This window comes from Anoplopoma fimbria, chromosome 3, assembly GCF_027596085.1.
Source record: "Anoplopoma fimbria isolate UVic2021 breed Golden Eagle Sablefish chromosome 3, Afim_UVic_2022, whole genome shotgun sequence".
NCBI classification, from domain to species: domain Eukaryota; kingdom Metazoa; phylum Chordata; class Actinopteri; order Perciformes; family Anoplopomatidae; genus Anoplopoma; species Anoplopoma fimbria.
The window spans coordinates 14,972,413-14,991,200 of record NC_072451.1 but is presented as its reverse complement, the minus strand read 5'-3'; the positions used below and the strand labels follow the sequence as shown (position 1 = coordinate 14,991,200).

Genomic DNA, 18,788 nt, shown 5'->3' with positions numbered 1-18,788 from the left:
GCTCCAAATCATCCAAATTATATTTTTGTTAATATTTTTCCTCAAATGTGCATTTTGTCGAAGAAATACAGACAAATATAAACATAACATACAGTATCCCTGTCATAAACTGTCACGTGTCGCAAGGCATGCTTTGTTAAGCATAAGCACTTTAGAAAAGTGACGTATGGATGGATAAACATTACACAGAGAGACATATTAAAACAAATACTTGGAATTGTCGTAAATGGTCCCGCTTAAAGGCGCCATCAGTGAAAAGTGTCTTTATTCATACATGTAGTGGCTGCTGTTTGCAACTACAACATAGACAAACTTGTGTCTCCCTCCACAAACCCTGATATTTGTAGAATGTAAATTCTACAGTCTTCTTCTTATAAATATCTAACATAGTACTTCTTAGTTAAGTGATACAGTACTTCAGAAGTAAGCCGTGAGACTGTACACCCTGCTCATCTACCCAACCTTTCTACATTCTAGTAATAAGTATTCACATCTACACCACAGAGTAATTGGCGTGACTGAAGCCACTCTGCTGGAGCTCACAGTAAAGTGTGCAGTTACATTAAAAGTTTGTATGTATAAAATGATTTAGACGTGGTACAGTGAGAACATCGCTGGACTGCAATGCAGTTATGTTCTGACATTTGCTGCGCCTAATTATCAAACATCTTAAACTAATACTGCTGCTTTTGGCGTATGCTAACTTAACACTAGTATTTAAAACATCCTGGAGCTCAGGAGCAAAACATAAAATGTTGTGTGAGCAATACCTCTGTGCACTAGACTTTTCACCTCACCTCAATAGCTTATTTAAAAGCTGTGGAGAGATGTTGAAGCTGAATGAGAAAAGGATGGTGGGAATGTACATTATACTAAAACATGCATGTTGATATTTTTCAGTCTCTGCAGAGACATGGACATTAAGACACGGTCCCACTCAAAGCTCTCCAGCTAAACAGAAGCCTCTCCTGATCCAACCAGATACACACAATATCATTTCTGGGGAGAAAGTTAAGTTTGTCTGCCCGTTGATCCTCAAACCAGAGTCTCCAGCCCCTAAACCTGACAATCCAGAGAATACTGTTAAACCCGAGCCTCAGCAAGTCTGCGTCAGCACGGCCAAGGGCACTGCCTACAGTCCCTCATTGTCTGATGGAGCAGTGACTCCCGCTCCGGTTGGGGTTTGGGAACGGATCCAAGTGCCAAAGGAGACAAAGCATAACCTCCACATGAAACTGAAACTGACTTCTCCGGACCAAAAGCTGACGCGTGCCTGTGCAGTACAACTGGTGGACTTTCTCATGGTGCCTGAGTCAGAGATGAACCCTCAGGACGCTGCTGCTAAAGGTCATCATGCTAACCACAAAACTGGTTGGCCTCTGCCCAAAGACCTCCGCCGCCACCAAGGTCTTCACACCGGCCACCGCCTCTGTTGCTTCACCCCCTGTGAAAACGGCGTTTGGCGGCTTCAGAAAGTGGTCACCCACTCACGCGATGGATACCCGTGCAGCATCTGTGGGAAGACGTTCAAGCGGAGGAAGATTCTCCGGCGGCACGAGCGCTTTCACTCAGGAGAAAAGCCCTACCCGTGCTCATCATGCTCCAAGTCGTTTGCACTGAGGAAGAGTCTCCGTCGCCACCTGAGGTTCCACACGGGGCAGAGGCCGCACACCTGCACGCACTGCGGCAAAAGCTTCCGTCTGCGAGAAAATCTGAAAACACACCTGAGGTTTCACACTGGGGAGAAGCCTTTCAACTGCGCCACTTGTGGCAAGATGTTCAGGATCGTAAAGAATCTGGAGCAACACAAACAGAGCCAGTGTGGATTCTTTGTTCATTCATTCAGGACAATTGCTGGCTTGAAGCAGTAGAATAACAGCAGGTGGTTGTGGTGGTTGTGGTGGTTGAACCACTTTTTTTTTACCTCAGACTGAAAACACTGTATTGCTTTCATGACTGTCATGTAACGTTTAGATTTTTTTTAAAAAGTCAAAGCAATGAGAGAAAAAGAGATTGTAATCCAGATTGATTCCAGAAAAGTTATATTTTTAATGACCAATAAAAGGGGATTATTTGTGATGGGGGCATTTTTTTTAGAAGCTTATACTACTGATGGTTTCTCTTATTATTCTTAGTTTCTTATTCCTTGCCATGTTTTTTCCTCTTGTGATTGTGGACCAATGTTTGCAGAACAGTGTACAAGGGTTGTAATAAATACTGGACCCTTTTTTACATTTGACCTTCTGAGAAACAAATTATCAGTCTGCAAAAAATTCCCTGCACCGAACACCAGGTTTACTATCGATGTGCTCAAGTACCAGTTGGGACAGTTTGGTTTGGAAACACACAGATACTCACCTGCCAACCCTTCTTTACAAAGTACTTCAACTGAGGTTTTTTTTTGTATATCTTTAGTCTTTCTATGCCTTTTTATCTTTATACCCATGTCTCTTATCAAAAAGTGTTTTGTTTTGTTTTGTATTCATGCTATGATAACTGAATGTATGTAGACTTCTTCTGTATGTTCTCTTTTTGCAAGTTTTTTTATGTTTCCTATCATATTTTAAAGCTTATTTTACTAGTTAACAGTTTCTTGTGTATTATTAAAAAATACATTTTTGTGACGCATAGATAATAATAAAAAAAAAAATCCTCAACATAGTACAATCAGTATAGAGGAAGGGTACAGCTTTCTAATAAACCACCCTTTATAAGAGGTTTATATGTTGTAACTGATGGCTTAATTGATAAGATATACATTTTTTGTTATTATCATTGATTAAAAACACTTTAAGACTAATGTTTAAGTCACTAGACATTAGCTGGTTTGTTATTTTCAGAAAAAGGCTAATGTAATGTCGTGGGAGAAGTGTTTAGATCTGTTACAAGGTAGTAAAAGAAGCGATAATGCTGTGCATAAACACTGTTGCAAGTAAAATTCATGCATTTACAATCTTCCTTTAACGTACAAAAGGTAAAAGCTTGCTCATCATGCAGAATGGCTCATGTTACAGCTGTTAAAGGTGAGGCTAATTCTGACTTCTCTATATTCTGCTGGGAAGCCATAGTCTGCATTAATATATCAGACTTTCTTAGGGATTCATACTAAATATTGATGGTCTAAAGCTGCAAAGTAACTCAAGTGGTTAAAGAAATGTTGCAGAGCAAAATACTGGCTTTCAAAATCTAGTGGAGTTAAAGTATAAGATAGAAATACCTTAAACATAGAAAGATATAAGATAGAAATACCTTAAACATAGAAAGATATAAGATAGAAATACCTTAAACATAGAAAGATATAAGATAGAAATACCTAAATAAAAAAAATGTACTAAAAAAGTGCAATACAGTAAATGTACTTATTTACTTTCCACCACTACTAAGACGAATAAGTTAATTTGCACGAATTTTGTCTTATTCGATCTGTGATTCCCATCATGCAGTGTGATGTAAACAGGAAGTGTAATTTTGCTACGGAGTTAACTAATTAGTTCTGTCCGTTAACTCCGGGTTACAGGAAAAGATGACCCAATACATATGTAATACAACCCTGGGCCGCGTTTTTTACTTAATATTTCTATTTTGGTGAATGTACGGCATGAAAAGTCAGGCTAAATGAGCTATTAGCAGGTTAGTTTTGTTTGCAATGTAACGTTAACCATGTTTGCAAGTTGCAGACAATATAACGTTATAAATGTAATGAGTAACGTTGGATGTGTTTGATGATGAACGAATATTTAGAGTAAGTAAATAGGTTTGATTGAAAGTTACTTTGTCTGAATGGACGGGGAGGGAACCCACAGGTGGAAACATTAACATTAAAGCTACGACAGTCTGCATGTAACAATAGTAGTATTGGGCTTGGGACGGTTTTATTGACCAGATTCATTTTTTAAGTCAATTATTAGTCAATAATTTAACACATTCTCAAACTAACTACAAATAAAGTCAGTCTCAGAATAGATGCTGCTATCAACCCACAAAACATGTTATTTTTGTATGAATTGTCTGTATGAATTTAGAAAATTGACAGTTAAACAACTGCTGTCTTAATTATGTTCTATAATATTTGGTTATGTAATCCTGTATCTAACTTTAAAATAGTCTCATATTCAGAGGCATGGTACGCTTGCTCTCGACCAACTTTTAGGCCCCGCCCAACCAGGAAGTAACACGTAAACACAGCAGCGCTTTCAGTTTCAGCAATGCGTTTACGGAAGACAGACAACTAGTTACACTGAGGACGTTTGCTGTTTGTCAGCCTTAACTTTTTAACTGATTACCTCCGATTATCTTGTGCTAAGGCTCGTGGGTTATTCATAACAAACGTAACAGAAGTGTTGAAGGCAGCAGCTAAGTGCTGGACAAACTGCAGTTAACTCCTTCCTGACTGCGCTTTTTATTCTCAGTGGTGCTCTTAAAAGAAGAGGTATGAAGAATGGAAGATTCAGATTCAACAAAGCTTGAGGAGTTGCTGACATGTCCAGTGTGCCAGGACATCTTTAACGATCCCCGGCAGCTGTCATGTGGACACAGCATGTGTATGGGCTGTCTGGAAAAGGTGATGGATCACTCCCCAGACATTCCCTTCCGTTGTCCAGACTGTAGGGCAGATTTTGAACCCATCATTGGGGTACAGAAGAGCTATGCACTGGCCAACATCATAGAGGACTTCAGGATGAACAGGAGGAGAAGGGTATCTGCTACAATCATCTTTTTCAACTACAATCACTTTAATCATAACACTTTGAAGACGTAGAGAATAAACAAACGGTTGTGTACAAACCTTTTCACACATCTAAATATCTGATTTTTATTTTGTAAGCAGGAGAAGCAGACAAAAAGTGTGTACTGCGACTGCTGCCTGGAGAAAAAAACTCTGGCCATCAAAACGTGCCTGAAGTGTGAGGTGTCTCTGTGCAAAGAGCACGTCAAGGACCACCTGGAGCTGCCGGTGTTCACGGGGCACCCCTTGGTGAGCCCTCTGGGTGACCTCCTGGAGAGGAAATGCCCACAGCACGAGGACGAGGTGCTGAGGTTCTACTGCAACACGTCCAGGCGCTACATCTGCAACATTTGCGCCCTGGAGAGCAAGCAGCACAACCTGGCAACTGAGGCCTCCTTTGTCTTGCGGAGACAGCTGACTGTGAGTTTTGAATAACACACTTTTACACACAGAAAAAAAAAATCTTGGCATCTTTATGTCATAAGAAAGAGTGGGTTTAACTGCACTGATTTAGGAAATTCCGGTTGCTGCATGTGTTGTGGACAATCAGGATTATTCATTTTTTTTCTGGTCGCTGAGAATCTGAAAGTCTGACTTTCAAACAGCTAAATAATATGATACTGTCAGATGGTGCAGGATAAGATGATATTTTTTCAACATAAAGCTACTTATGGGAAAATAAAATCACAACCGGATGTTAAGGGATTTAAAGTTGAGCTTTGTATGTATTCAACAGGAGTACATGGACCAACGCTTTGACATACTTAAGGAGCAAATTGGAGAATCCACTGAGTCGGTAAAAAAACTTCAGGAAGACATCAAACATGAAGTAAGCTCTGTTAACTTTTTAAGGGTCTACAGTTTGGTTTCAACACTTTACTAATCTAATATGTATTTTCTTCCTTACAGAAACAGAGAGTGAAACCCGTCTTTTCGTCCATCAACAGTGTCACAGTGGTGCTTCTCTGTCTGTGGTTCATTGTTCTGTATTATGGTAAGATAATACCAGGCCCTAGTATTGTGTGTGGCTTGTATGTGTGAACAAGCATGTGATGTTGTATCTTTGTTTCCCACCAGCTTACAACTACTCTGTGGAAAACCAGACGCTCACAGACGCGTTGGATGAGCAGCAGAACCGCGTGCATCACATTTATTCCACCATTGCGGGTAAGAAGGAAGGCTTCACACACCCGCTGCTGCCTGCTGACATGACAACAACCAGAGTCTGGAAATGATAACACATTTGTTCACAGTCTTTGTCTATTGTGTTGAGCACATCTCAACTACCATATAAAAACATGTGACATTTGTTAGGGGGTATTGGGGTGTCAAAAGATTAGGTCAACATTTTGGGAAATACACCTATTCGCTAGTGTTTTAAAAAGAACAATACGATTCTCACATTTGTCTGTTAAATATGAAGCTCATGTCAGCAGATGGTAGCTTAGCTTAGCATGAAGGCTGTTAGCAGGGGCGAAGCAGAAACAAAACCCACAGCACTTCTCACCAATTTACACACATCTTGTTTAATTAAAAACAAAGTGTAAGACCACAAGTTGTGGTGTCACAGGTTATGAGTTGGACTGTTTCTTGGTCAGGCACAGTGACTTCCTGGAGTCTTTGCTTGTTTCCATGCTAGTTGGTTCCCATGCTTTCAGTCTTAATGCTATGCTAAGCGAAGTTAACCAGCCTCATATTTACAGTATTGTACACTACATGAGAGTAGCACTGTCCTTCTCTTACACTGAGCAAGACTGCATATAAGTGTATATTGAAAAAAATGGCAAACTATTCCTTTTAATAGGCTGATGGTCATACATATTGAAGAAGTTCTCCATCTCCATCTGTGTAAATCACAAACATACAAATAAATCTGACTCCAGTTGAAGTCAACTGTTTCTCCACTTATAGGTTTACCTTCTTATGGACTCAGCCAACCTGAATAACCTTTTTTTATTTTTATCCCTACATAGAACTCTTGGTTAATCATCCAATAAAGAGCCACAAACTCCAGAGACAGAAGATCAAGGTACAAAAGACGATATTTTGAAACTTTGGTATGGAAATCTTAGGTAGATAAGCTAAGATAATCCTTTATTAGTCCCACAGCGGGGAAATTTACAAGGCAATACAGAGAGGACTATGTGTTTTGTGTTAGAGTAAGCTGACTAGCCTGATGAAGATGCTATCAGAACATGTGCCTTGTACTGTCAGACGAGGTTGAAAGTCATTATTTTTATTCAAGAGAGATAAGCAGACAATGAGTGTGTTTACAGGCACATTAATGTCCTTGTTTTGATCATATATGATGTGAACATGATTATTCCCATTACTGTTATCATTATTGTAATATCCATGTTTCTGATCGTCTGCATTGTTTCTGTACCAACTAAGTTCCCTCAATAGTTGAGACTGAGTCGTTTGGTTTTTACATTTACTTCTCTGGTTGAGCTTTATTGAATCTTCATTAATGGAAGATGACGGCAACAATAAACTGATATTTTTCATCACTATTGTTAGACTTTTACTTTTATTTCAGCATGAACATGTTTCTTTTGCTTTACAATCTGATTGTTATAAAACTTGATTTGAGGACGCACCTGCGAACATGGCAAAGAAGGTTCAGAATCCTGCATGAAGTGTTCACAGTATCTTAGTTTCCAGTATTCCAGCTCACATATCCAGGTTTAGGAAACCAGAATATGGTGTTTACTTGCAAATGTAATCATGACACTCAGATAATCGATCATAACATGGATACTGGTGTGCATGGTGTGATTGTTATGCTGCAGTCTCAAAACATTCTACAAATGCACAGATAATACGTGATTTTAAGACTATGTAACTTTTGCCGAATAGCAGAACAAGTGACAATTACAGGATAATGTGACAAAAGTAAAAAACACGTCCGGCTGAATTATTTTAGCTACGGAGCATTATCAATTTAAAGTTAGCCAGCATTAGCCACTATAAGCTACTGCTCGTACCTAACCAAGTCAGGCTGCAGTCACAAAAAGTTTTCATTTGTATGCCAATGTAATTTTAGATACATAGACTATATATGCAAAACTGCAAGTTCATGTTCTGTTGATTCTTTCAGTTCATTTTTTGATTGTTAGCAACTAAAATTCTGGCTAAAACGTATACATTACCCCTTTTAATTCCCTTGGGCATGTATCATAAATAAGGGTAGCATCCGAACTGTGTGGGTAAATCCAAATGGTTTGTCCATCTCTCAGGATTTCTCATGTTGGATCTAGACAAAGCCAGTACTTTCCTTGGAGTCAGCAGAAAGAAGTGAAAACCAAGCTGGACTGTCCCAACGGTAACGGGGGACAGTTCAGCTCTGCAAGTCGTCTCCAACCATTGCTTCTCCACTGATCCTATAGCCTGACTACCCAACTGCGTAGGGCCCCACAAATCCTACTTACTTTCCTTGTAAGTTTAAAGGAAGTATTCATTGTTCATATTGGATACAAATGAGCTGACAGTAAATGAGCAGCACAATGTGAAGGGGAGAGGAGAGGTGAATCATAAATATAATATGAGGGAAAGTGGAGATCCTTTATCAATAACACTTGCCTGAGGTGGAGTTGGCTGCATGTGGGTTCAAGATTGTGTCTAAAGGAGTTATGTCACCCTCTGGTGATGGGTTGTATTTAAAGTCCAGTGAGAGAATGCCTATAGTTGCGTGTAGTGAAGTTTTTTTTCTAACTAGTGCAGTGGCTGTTCAAAACATGCTATGATGTGCCAAAATATAACATAGTAATGTATGTCCTTTTAAACATAAAATATTGTGACTTTCCAGGACTTTTTGGACACTGTATACTATCATTTTTAATGATTTGTTTAAGCATACTATACTATGACTAATATGAAATACTATACTATGACTATTTCATTACTTTTTTCAACATACTTAACTATGAATCTTTTAGCCATACTATGACTTTTTGATGCCTTTTTTACCGCTATACCTTTTTCAATACTTTTTTTGACATACTATACTATGATTTTTCTTGACATACTATACTATGACTTTTTGACGTTTATTCGACCTACTATACTATGATTTCTTTTTAATTTTTAAAAATATTAAATTATCAAATCTTTCGACATACTATACTATGATTTTTTTCGGCACACTATACCATGACTTTTTTGGCATACTATTATATTCATTTTTGTCTGCATATTTTGTTGTGACCTTTTAAAAGCTTTCTTTTTTTTTTTAAATAAAATGTTGTTACTTTTTTGACATACTTAACTATGACTTGTATGACAATTTCATGGCCTACCATCTATGACTGGTGTAATAAAAAAAATGGTGTGAAGGCCACTTCTGATACCCATCTATGTGTTTAACCATAATTTTAGTATTTTGATTTGAATGTCTGAAGGATGGTTGGTCCCCTGTACGTGTTTGGTTACACCTGCTGGAGAACTGCTCGCCATCTTCCCGTCCGAGGAGCCGGGTATCCTGATTGGAGCAGTTTCCGGTGCCGCTCTCCCATTCAAATAAATCAATTCTGGGACTGAGGCTACAAAAGCCATTCCAGCTCTACAGTAGCAACGGCTGATGTTTTCAGTCCACCACTCTGTCACTTCATTGTCATTGTTTCAAAGCTAGTTTTTAGTTTTGAAGTCTGGTCTGTAATATTAATTACTGAGGTACTTGTCAGGTAACTGGGGATTAGGGCTAAGCCTAAATTGAACCACTGATAACACACACAGAAATGATTGTTTAGAGACACAAAGTGCAGGGGGTCTTCATGGACTGTGTTATTTTAGGGGGGTTTCCCTACTGACCGTTTGGGATGTCTATGACTACTATGACTTTTTTCTTCAAACCATACTATGAATTTCATGACTTTTTTCAGCACACTATACTATGGCTTTTTTATAACTTTTTCGACATACTATACATTTACTTTTTCATGTCTCTTTTTGACAAACAAAACTATGACTTTTTTTGAAATACTATACCATGACTTTTGATCACTTTTTCGAAATATGCTATGACTTTTTTTGAACATAGAATTCAATAACTATTTTCAATATACTATAAAATTAATTTTGTATTACTTTTTTTTGAGTTTCTCATGACTTTTTTCGACATATTATACTATGAATTTTTAACTATGATACTATACATTTTTTTGACATACCACACAATGACGTTTTCCTGTATACTATACTATGACTTTTATGTGACTTTTTCAACATATTATGATTTATTTTACATGTATTTACTTTTAATTATTTATGACTTTCATCAATATAATATACTATGACTTTTTAATGCCTTTTTTCAAACATACTATAATATGAATTTTTATTAACTATTTTCAACATACTATAATAGCAGATGACAGCATCAAACATACTATAATATGAATTTTTATTAACTATTTTCAACATACTATAATAGCATTTTTTTTGACTTTTGACAGCATACTATACTATGCCTTTTTAAAACATACTATACTATGAGTATTGTCGACATATAATATGAATTGTTATGAATTTTTTCGTCATACTAAACTGATTTTTTTTACATACTATAATTTCAATTATTTATGACTTATCGACGCAATATACTATGACTTATTCTACATACTTTATTATGACTTTTCATTACTTTATACACTATGCTATACTTAACTTTTTGATAACTTTTTCAACATGCTATACCATGACTTATGATGACTTTTTTTGACATAAGATACTCTGACCTTTTTAGGATTTTGTTCGACATACTATACTATGACTTTTTGATTACTTCTTTATATACACTATACTAGACATATTTTATAACTTTTTTCGACACGCAATACAATGATTTTTTATGGCTATTTTTGACATACTATAGTATGAATTAAGTTTTTACGATATACAATACTGACTTATTCAAGGTACTATATTATGACTTTTTGATAACTTTTTTGACATTTTCATGGCTTTTTCAAAATTATCCTTTTTATTGATATACAATACAATTATATTTTCAAGCAATGGGAAATTTTTCAAGCTGGAAGCTTCAGTGAAAACTACCAAAAGGCTGATGGCAAAAGCCAAATGAGCAGGCAACGACCAGTATTTAGCCATGTTGGACCATGGTGCTCGTGGGTAGGGGAACCAAAACACTTCTGCTTACTGTGGACTTTTAACAACAATCATCAAAAATGTTTAAATGGTAGTCACTTTAGTTACATTACATGGTTACAGGAAGGTGGCTTTAAACAGTCGGTAGCCTTATTTAAGTTGCGTTAAGTTTCGATGGACACTCACAACTGACTCTTGTCCTGTCATGTAAAATCCAAGTTACACAAAATTGTGATGTTAGACACACACACAAAACATTGTGTACATTTGAAAGTTATTTATGGCGTAACAGTATTTATTTAATTAAAAAAATGGACAAGAACATTTTTTTAGACCTTTGTAAAATAAATAACGTTTTAAGACCCCGCTGGTACCCTGGTTAATAGCATTACAGCTTCTCCACTCTAAGCAATAAAGGAATTGAAAACAATCTGAATCTTTGAAACTTTTGCAAACACAAGCCATTTTGGCCATAAGTGCCAAGTACTAGCTAATGGAATATGTCAAAAATGTAGCTTTGCAGTAACATTGGTAGGGAGGAGTCACATAACACCAAACTGACTCTGTAACGTCAGTTACACAGCAACATTTACATAAAGGTTTCTAACTTAACCACCATAAACTACTGGTCTTACCAGATGAGGTCAGGCTGTAGCAGTTTATTCAACAGAGCATAGCATTAATAACAAGAGTTAGTTCTGCTTTAAGAGACATGGCAGAAAGAGAAACTGGTTTGAGCAAGTCTGTTCATTTATTAAGAAAACATGACAGTCAAGCCTTTTTTTAACGACAATAATCTGAACAGAATGTTTTACAAAAAATGAAGGCAATATTAAACCTAAAAGGCCGCTATTCTCAGTACAAAAACAAGGTATACAGTGGAACCATTTGTTTTCCCACAAACACTAAGACATATTTCAGCCTAAGTTAGTAGTTGAGAAAGAATTGAAATTGCTGTTTTGCTTGCATATGATGAAACACCAAAACATTAGAGCATGAATTTCAAATCAGTGAGTACTGTACAATCATGTCAAAACCAGCTGTAAAAATGTTGAAATATTCTTTGTTAGAGCGTGCGAAATAAACTCCCAATTTACAGTAAACAAGTATGAGTTGACCTGTATGGGTTAAAAAAAGAATACCATTTCCTGATGACTTACTTCATTGTGCTGATTTTTTTCTCTAGCTGCCTTGAAGTCCGTTGATGCCTGACTAAAAACTGTATACATAACACTAATTTTTATCCTTACATTTCATTACAATAGTCAGTTTGCCCAAAATACTAACATGGAATTTCTGGCCTAACTCCACTCCAAGTGAAAAACAAGTGTTCTGATGACGTGATTGGTAGCTGCTCATTTCACTAGTCCCATGGTCTGATTCCTGATCGAGCACCATGCCTGAAATATAGCTCTGAAAAAAGAAAACCGAAAATATAAAGTTCAGAAAAGTTATTAAATGTCGGCTGAAAACAAAATGTAGTGCATGTTTCAAACCTCTACACACCTGCAGTGAGTGGCCACACATTCGTTGCTGCAGTATTCTCTGTCCCAGTCGTCACTCTCTACAGCTGGGTTGTTACAGCCCGTCCTCACACACAAACTTCTCATAGAGGTGGCATCACCGGACCCATTCACCTCCATCTCTTCCTATAAAAAGAAGGAAATACATGGAAGAGCATCATTAATATTGAGTACCAAGTACTTTTTCTTTTTGTATTATTGTTTTTTAACTTTAAATTAACTTCAAAGTGAATGTAAATAGGATTTTCTCCCAGATCAAGATAAATAGATTTCATGCCACAGTCAACAGATAGAAAACACAAATACCTGAATGCATCCGAGTCAAGTCAGTGATTAGTGGAGGCAACTTTGACAGCTGTGTGATTAGATGTGTACATGTATAAAGTGCATTTCTTCCAAATCATCTGTATGAAACTGCCCTATCTGTGTACACTTGCATGGGAAGCAGTGCCTTGGAAATGTTCCTGCATCCTTCCTCTGATTGGAACTTTTTACTTTTAAATAATTTCTCTGAACACAGAGTTTCTTCTTATTTATTTAGAGAACTCACTTACTACACTTTTCTTGGACACCATAGCTTCTGCCATAACTCTAGCTGCTGCTTCTATGGTCTCTCCCCCCTTCCTGTCTGTCAAGGTATTGGGCATGTGACAACCCCTCCACCCCATAAGGGTACCTGTGTCCTTTGTCTTTCTGGATAAAAGCTCACCACCTCAACAGAGTTTGCTCTTTCTTCCCTGGCTGACCCTGCTGCTGTTTTGGTTTGGTACAGCAATTTTCACACATCCAGATGACACACATGACTGATTACTGACTTTCCATGTTTGTTACATTTTTTTTGCCCTGTTTGTAAATAAATATGCTTTGATTATCATTTTTATAAACTTGTCTGTTTTTATAAACTTGTCTTGTCTGTTGTCCCATTTTTGTTGCAGCCTTTGAGCCAGGTTGCAACAGGTAAAAGAGAGTAGACTGACATACTGTGTAACCAATCAGAGAGGCAGAATAAGCAGCTATGCTGTGAAGAACTGAAAGTGAGTGAGTAAAGGATGATTGACGACACTTTGTGTCTTGTTCATGTAACAAAGTTTTTGTGGAGTTAATGAACCATAAACTGTCGCTAATAAACTCAGCGCAGGAATGTCAACAGAGACACCAGAAGTTACGTTTTTTTGTCGCCATGTCCACCATTTTTTAAGCTTCTTGGATGTGTACTTAGATTCCGGCACCTAGTCTACGCTTTTATAGAGTTTGACGCCCAGAAAAGTCCCGAACACAGAAAATTTTAAAGAAAAGAGAAAATACAAGCAGAGGGCAGGGTCTCTGCAGATACAGACACACACTTCTATTGATTCATGAGTTCAGGGGGATTATTTTTGTTTCAATCTATACTTTTTTCCCCCGGGAAAATCCTACTCATTGTGCCTTTACAAGAAGAGGGTTTTTTGGCATTTTTTGGCATCTTAATAACATCCACTGATTCAAAGCCAAGATTTATTGGCACTATTGTTGCAGTAAGTGAGAGGGATAATGTTTAACATCTTCTGACTTGTGAGGCAGAAAATGGCAGAGATTGTCAGTTGCGTTAAAACTTTGACCCATTTGACTTGAATAATAGCCTGCACCTCTGACAGTTGGGAATATGTTGCTACGACAACAGCCACCTGTTTTCTGAGGCTAAATTATGAGTCAGCTTCAAAAATAACTGAAATATGCAAAGTTGTCAAATTGTCATCATTAAAATCAAAGAGTTATTTGTGGATGAACAAGGTCTTACACAGCCTCAAACAAACAAACAATAGCAATGAATAAAGAACATGTACCTCTTCTGAATGCAGCACTTCTGTAACTATGTCATCATCCGTGTTGCCCGACGTGTCTGCAGAATTCAACACCTGTACCGACACGACTGGTGCAGACTGAGCAAATGTAGTTGCGGTAGATGACATAGCCATTGTATTAGGGACGATAATTGGCATGGCGTCTTTGCCCTGCAAGGACGCAGGAACTATCTTTATCTGGAGTGGAGGTGGAGATGTAGCCGTGACGGACACAGGGAGACCTAGCGTGGGGTTTCCCTCGCGGGGCTTGGCCTGTAAAGGTGGAGGTGCTGGCGCCATTTGCTGGAGCCGCGGAGGAGGTGGTGTGTTCTGCATCTGCTGCAGCGGAGGTGGTTGACGAGAGGCACCCGGCACTACCAATGTGGGCTGCAAAGTACGGACCCCTCTGGGCAACACAGTCACCACCTGGCCCCCCATCTGCAACATGTGCTTTGGGATTATGATCTTTGTGATGGACGGGGGTACCAGAGCTGCTGGAGCGGGGGCTTTGTTTGCGCCAGTGCGGGAACGGGTGGTCATCTCTGGGACGTCCAGGATGATGTTGGAGGCACAAATGTTGGTTATGGTGTTCTCTTCCATATTGTTGGTAGGCAGTCGGATGGCCTGTTGACCAGCTAAATTAAAGGCTCCAGGTGCCAGACTGACTACCGGTGGAGGCGGTGAAGGGGCGGTCTCCATCTCCTCAGTGGCAGGCTGTTGAGAAGACAGATTCAAAGAAACATACAAAAGCAATATGAATGAAAATCCCATACAGCAATTACCTGGTTTTCATTTAGAGAACAGCATGATCTTACCAGTGTGAGCTGGTTTTCTCTATACGCTGCCATTGCTTTAAAATACTCCTTTTTGGCTGCTTCGGTCTTTCTCTTATACACCTAGAAAAGACAAGACAAGTACCATTGTTGTAAATCAAATTTCTCTCCCCCAAAACTGACAGGATATTCATTATATATATATATATATATATATATATATATATATATATATATAAAAGCATCCTTATACCTGCTTCTGTTCCTCAGCCAGGCTGTCCCACATGGAGGCCACAATCTTTGACACTTCCCCAAAAGAGGCGTTGGGGTTCTGGCCCTTAATGGCTGCCTGGGTGTCTCTGAAGAACAACGCATATGCTGAGACGGGCTTCTGTGGCTCGTTTGGGTCTTTCTTCTTCTTTCCTTTCTTAGTTCCCACTGCCGCAGTCATTGAGGCCAGTGTGGCCGGCTTTCCCCCGCCCCTCCTGGCTGTAGCCAGAGACACGGAAGATGTAGGAGCTTGGTGGGAGGACATGTGGGAGAGGGAAGAGGAGAGATACAAGGGGGAGTCTACCAGCACACTCCTCTGAGAAGGATGGAAAAGTGGAAGACAGGGGAGAAGACGTATTAGCTGTATGATCTAAAACATAGCACATAATCTAACATACATGAATACAAGGCTTCCAGAATGCATGTGAGCAAACATTAAGGTAGTAACCTCTCACCTTGAAATCATCCATGTCCTCATCCTGCAGGGAGCCAGCTGGGGATGGTGTTGCTGAGAGTGGCTGCTCGTGTGTTTCTGAAAAATTCCCCATTTTATCACCCCCAAGACCAAGTGCCAGCTCAGACGGGTTAATGGTGCTCAAATGGCTGCTTCCCAAAAGACCATGACTGATGTCACCAAGTTGGACATCAATGGTCATGGGGGACGAACTGCTGAAATGTGAACCACTGGAATTACCCAGTTCCTGCAGAGGGATTTGAACACAAAAAGTTGCAAACAACTATTTACTCCATTCAAGGACAACTAACATTCAAACACACCAAAACAGCGCTTCCGGTTAAGGTACCACAGGTACCAGATACTCACCAGAGCAGAGGAGCTCAGCAGGGCTCCCCCTCCACCTTGGCCCATTGCCCCAAGGTTCAGCTGCTCCAGGCCTTGAGACCCAGAGTTCACAAAGGTGGAAGCAAAGGAAGGGTCATTGGCCTCCACCACCAGGTTACTGACGAGGCTACGGGAGCCCGAAGGTCCCCCTGCGCCGCCTGACCCATCCGTCAACTCAAAGTGGGAGACTCCATCACTGATGCTCAGAGTCGGGTCTGGATCAAGGGAGATGGGGGGAATCTCGAAAACCTCATCCCCGAGACTGGGAGTATGGAACGTCTGCTATATGTGGAGAAAGAGACATGGAGATGGGTCAGTCCTCACTGAACTGAAACACGTGCACAGAGCGGTACAGTGAAGACGTGTTACCCTGCACTACCGTTACCATGGTGCTGGACTTATTCATTCATTCATTCATTCATTCATTTTCGTAACCTGCTTATCCAGTTAAGGGTCGCAGGGGTGCTGGAGCCGATCCCAGCTGTCAATGGGCGAAGGCAGGGTTCACCCTGGACAGGTCGCCAGTCTGTCACAGGGCAGACATATATAGACAGACAACCACTCACACTCACATCCACACCTACGGGCAATTTAGAGTCTTCAGGGAACCTTAGCTCGCGTTAAGTCACTCACCTCGGCGGACAGAAAAGGGTGTCCCGCTCCACTGATGGTCAGATAACTGTCGCCGCCTTCTGTGAACTGAAACAGACCGTTAGCATATGCCGTCACCAGCTAATATCCAATGTCAGCATTTACATGAGTCAAAGCCGACCTTTTGAATTAAACACTGGTGATGGTGAGTTACCTTGTTTTCCTCAGAGTATCCACCATAGGCTTGGGTGTCCAAAAACTCTGAATCAACATTTTGGGCATCAGACAGGTCAGAGTAGAAATTGAGGTCCATTTTGAGATGATTCACTCCGAACAAACAATCACACACGTTTTATACTTTGTCGAGAAGTGTAATATCTCATGTCCTACCCATTTAAGTCAACTAGCTACCTCAACATTAACTAAAGTTGCTAGCGGCTTGCTAGCTAATCTCTGCCACCGGTTAGCATACCATTATGGTCGAGGAGAGTGAGCTAAGATATGTTATCTTTGAAGGCCCAGGCAGACCTGGGGAAAGGAGTGATTGTAGGCTGATAACAGCCAAATAATAAGTTATCAAAATAATATGTATTAGCTCCCCGGGGAGCAAAGCTTACAGGAGGCCCGACACAAACCCATTCATACGCTGGTGTGATGCTACCACCATGTCCGAACCAGAGCTAGCGCTGCGTTCACGGGCCGTCGGAAAGAAGGGCGATTGTTTCATTAAACACATAGCGGTACTCAAGCGCCTACATGATACACATAACGTTATGACAGTGCTATTGAGTAACCTTCTCCCACCTATGTGACTTGCTAAAACGTGAGGGTTAAGAAACAAATAGCTTGCTGAGCGTTAACTGTTAGCATTATTTACATCCATGTTTGTTAGCTGTGCGTTTTGTTTGGCCAATTTAAATAGCAAGTAAAATGTCAGATATACTCGTTTCCACTTTTGTTTAAAGTCATAAATGAAACGGCAGTCACCAGATGATCCAACTACCTTTTTATATTTACGACAAATTGGATTGTTTTTAATATTCCATGTACGAGGATAGAAAAGGGCCCTGAAGGCAGCACTTCCGACCTCAAGCGGAAATTAAGCCAATTGACTCTCCTCCAATCTCTGCTCGCTCTGTGCACTTCAAAAAGGACAACAAATAAACTCAGGCTTTGCTACAATATAACACGTAATCGCTTGAACTCACTTTTGTTTACTATTAAAACCACAGTTAGCCTGGATTTGACGTCTTTTGACCTTCAAAGCACCATGTCAATGCACCCTGGCATGCATTTAAAATGACTATGTTGTGATATTATTCGTTGTTTTTTGTTGGTATATCCATTTTTCTTAACAAAATTAAAACAACCTTTAAATCAAATCCAACATGATTTATATTTTGTTTTTGTTCAAATGGCCTGCTTCCCCATTCTCCCAATTTAAATACACCGAGCCTCTTTACCCCCACTCTCATGCGAGCAAAGAAAGTAGTCCCTGAAAGTTCAAAACAGTTGTTTTTAAAATCATATTAAGTGAATATTAATGTACATGTATGGTGTCTATTATTTGAAGTTGTATCATTGTTTTTACTAGCAAGAGCTTAGTAGTTACAAAAGCATTGTTTAAATCAGAATGACCACTAATAATTTGAAAGTCTTTACTGTTGGAGAATTGAGGAAGTGGTACGTGTTTCTTTCTTTTGATGCTTAAGATAAATATAGGAAAGTGGACAACTTACCTGACGGACCCTGCAATCATTGGGTTAGATTGATGGCTGAATTGTTTAATAAGTAAATTTAATATCAGTTAGACTGCTAAACAGGATCGAGAACATCATAAATTACAGATCATTCTGCCTTCTCCATAGTCGGGGGTCAGCAAGTTGCATCATTCCACTTCTAACTAAATCTTTTAATCAATTCTACCAAATCGTTTATGGGACTTTGCTTCTCAGAGTTCAGCAAGACTTTCTCTCGTGATATTTAGTACCCATATAGCCTAATAATCCATTAACATATCTCAGCTACCGTGGTTCAGAAAGATCAATACCAAAAACGTTTTTTAAAGTGATGAAACACATAGTGAAACAGATTTTTTTTTTTTTTTTAAAAAGGTGCTTTTTAACTCAATTCTAAAAA

At 39.2% G+C, this 18,788-nt stretch overlaps 3 protein-coding genes across 7 annotated transcripts in view; 2 read left to right on the top strand and 1 right to left on the bottom strand.

Annotated features, from left to right (window-relative positions):
- The window catches only part of si:rp71-1g18.1 (uncharacterized protein LOC559922 homolog), a 3,474-nt gene extending 1,395 nt beyond the window's left edge, over positions 1-2,079 (top strand). For both annotated transcript variants that reach the window (XM_054596366.1, XM_054596367.1), the window contains exon 4: positions 901-2,079. In XM_054596366.1, the coding sequence (XP_054452341.1) occupies positions 901-1,871 (971 nt within the window). In that variant the 3' untranslated portion in view covers positions 1,872-2,079. The remainder of the gene's footprint in view (positions 1-900) is intronic.
- A 1,478-nt stretch (positions 2,080-3,557) lies between these two features.
- Positions 3,558-7,227, top strand: LOC129089115 (E3 ubiquitin/ISG15 ligase TRIM25-like). Of its 3 annotated transcripts, XM_054596475.1 has the most exons (7): positions 3,558-3,630; positions 4,410-4,696; positions 4,826-5,146; positions 5,463-5,555; positions 5,636-5,720; positions 5,804-5,893; positions 6,700-7,227. In XM_054596475.1, exons 2-7 carry the CDS (start codon positions 4,439-4,441, stop codon positions 6,774-6,776), a joined length of 924 nt encoding a protein of 307 aa, XP_054452450.1. In that variant the 5' UTR covers positions 3,558-3,630; positions 4,410-4,438; the 3' UTR covers positions 6,777-7,227. The 3 variants fall into 3 exon arrangements, with proteins under 3 accessions (XP_054452450.1, XP_054452451.1, XP_054452449.1); XM_054596476.1 differs by lacking the exon at positions 3,558-3,630 and having other exon boundaries at positions 4,161-4,696; positions 4,829-5,146; XM_054596474.1 differs by lacking the exon at positions 3,558-3,630 and having other exon boundaries at positions 4,161-4,696.
- A 4,316-nt stretch (positions 7,228-11,543) lies between these two features.
- Positions 11,544-17,696, bottom strand: LOC129088851 (TOX high mobility group box family member 4-A-like). Of its 2 annotated transcripts, none has more exons than XM_054596096.1 (9): positions 16,864-17,696; positions 16,692-16,757; positions 16,041-16,337; positions 15,673-15,918; positions 15,201-15,533; positions 14,990-15,070; positions 14,178-14,888; positions 12,338-12,480; positions 11,544-12,244 (listed from the first exon to the last, which is right to left on the bottom strand). In XM_054596096.1, the coding sequence occupies exons 1-9, from the start codon at positions 16,960-16,962 to the stop codon at positions 12,187-12,189; spliced, it is 2,034 nt and encodes a 677-aa protein (XP_054452071.1). In that variant the 5' UTR covers positions 16,963-17,696; the 3' UTR covers positions 11,544-12,186. The 2 variants fall into 2 exon arrangements, with proteins under 2 accessions (XP_054452071.1, XP_054452070.1); XM_054596095.1 differs by having other exon boundaries at positions 16,041-16,340; positions 16,864-17,695.
- Positions 17,697-18,788: the final 1,092 nt, after the last annotated feature.

Coding starts and splice junctions, on each gene's coding strand:
- LOC129089115 (XM_054596475.1), top strand. CDS start 4,439: ATGGAAGATTCAGATTCAACAAAGCTTGAGGAGTTGCTGACATGTCCA. Junction 4,697..4,825: donor GGATGAACAGGAGGAGAAGG/GTATCTGCTACA, acceptor TTATTTTGTAAG/CAGGAGAAGCAGACAAAAAG. Junction 5,147..5,462: donor TCTTGCGGAGACAGCTGACT/GTGAGTTTTGAA, acceptor TGTATTCAACAG/GAGTACATGGACCAACGCTT.
- LOC129088851 (XM_054596095.1), bottom strand. CDS start 16,962: ATGGACCTCAATTTCTACTCTGACCTGTCTGATGCCCAAAATGTTGAT. Junction 15,919..16,040: donor TGCTGAGCTCCTCTGCTCTG/GTGAGTATCTGG, acceptor ATCCCTCTGCAG/GAACTGGGTAATTCCAGTGG. Junction 15,534..15,672: donor AGGACATGGATGATTTCAAG/GTGAGAGGTTAC, acceptor CATCCTTCTCAG/AGGAGTGTGCTGGTAGACTC.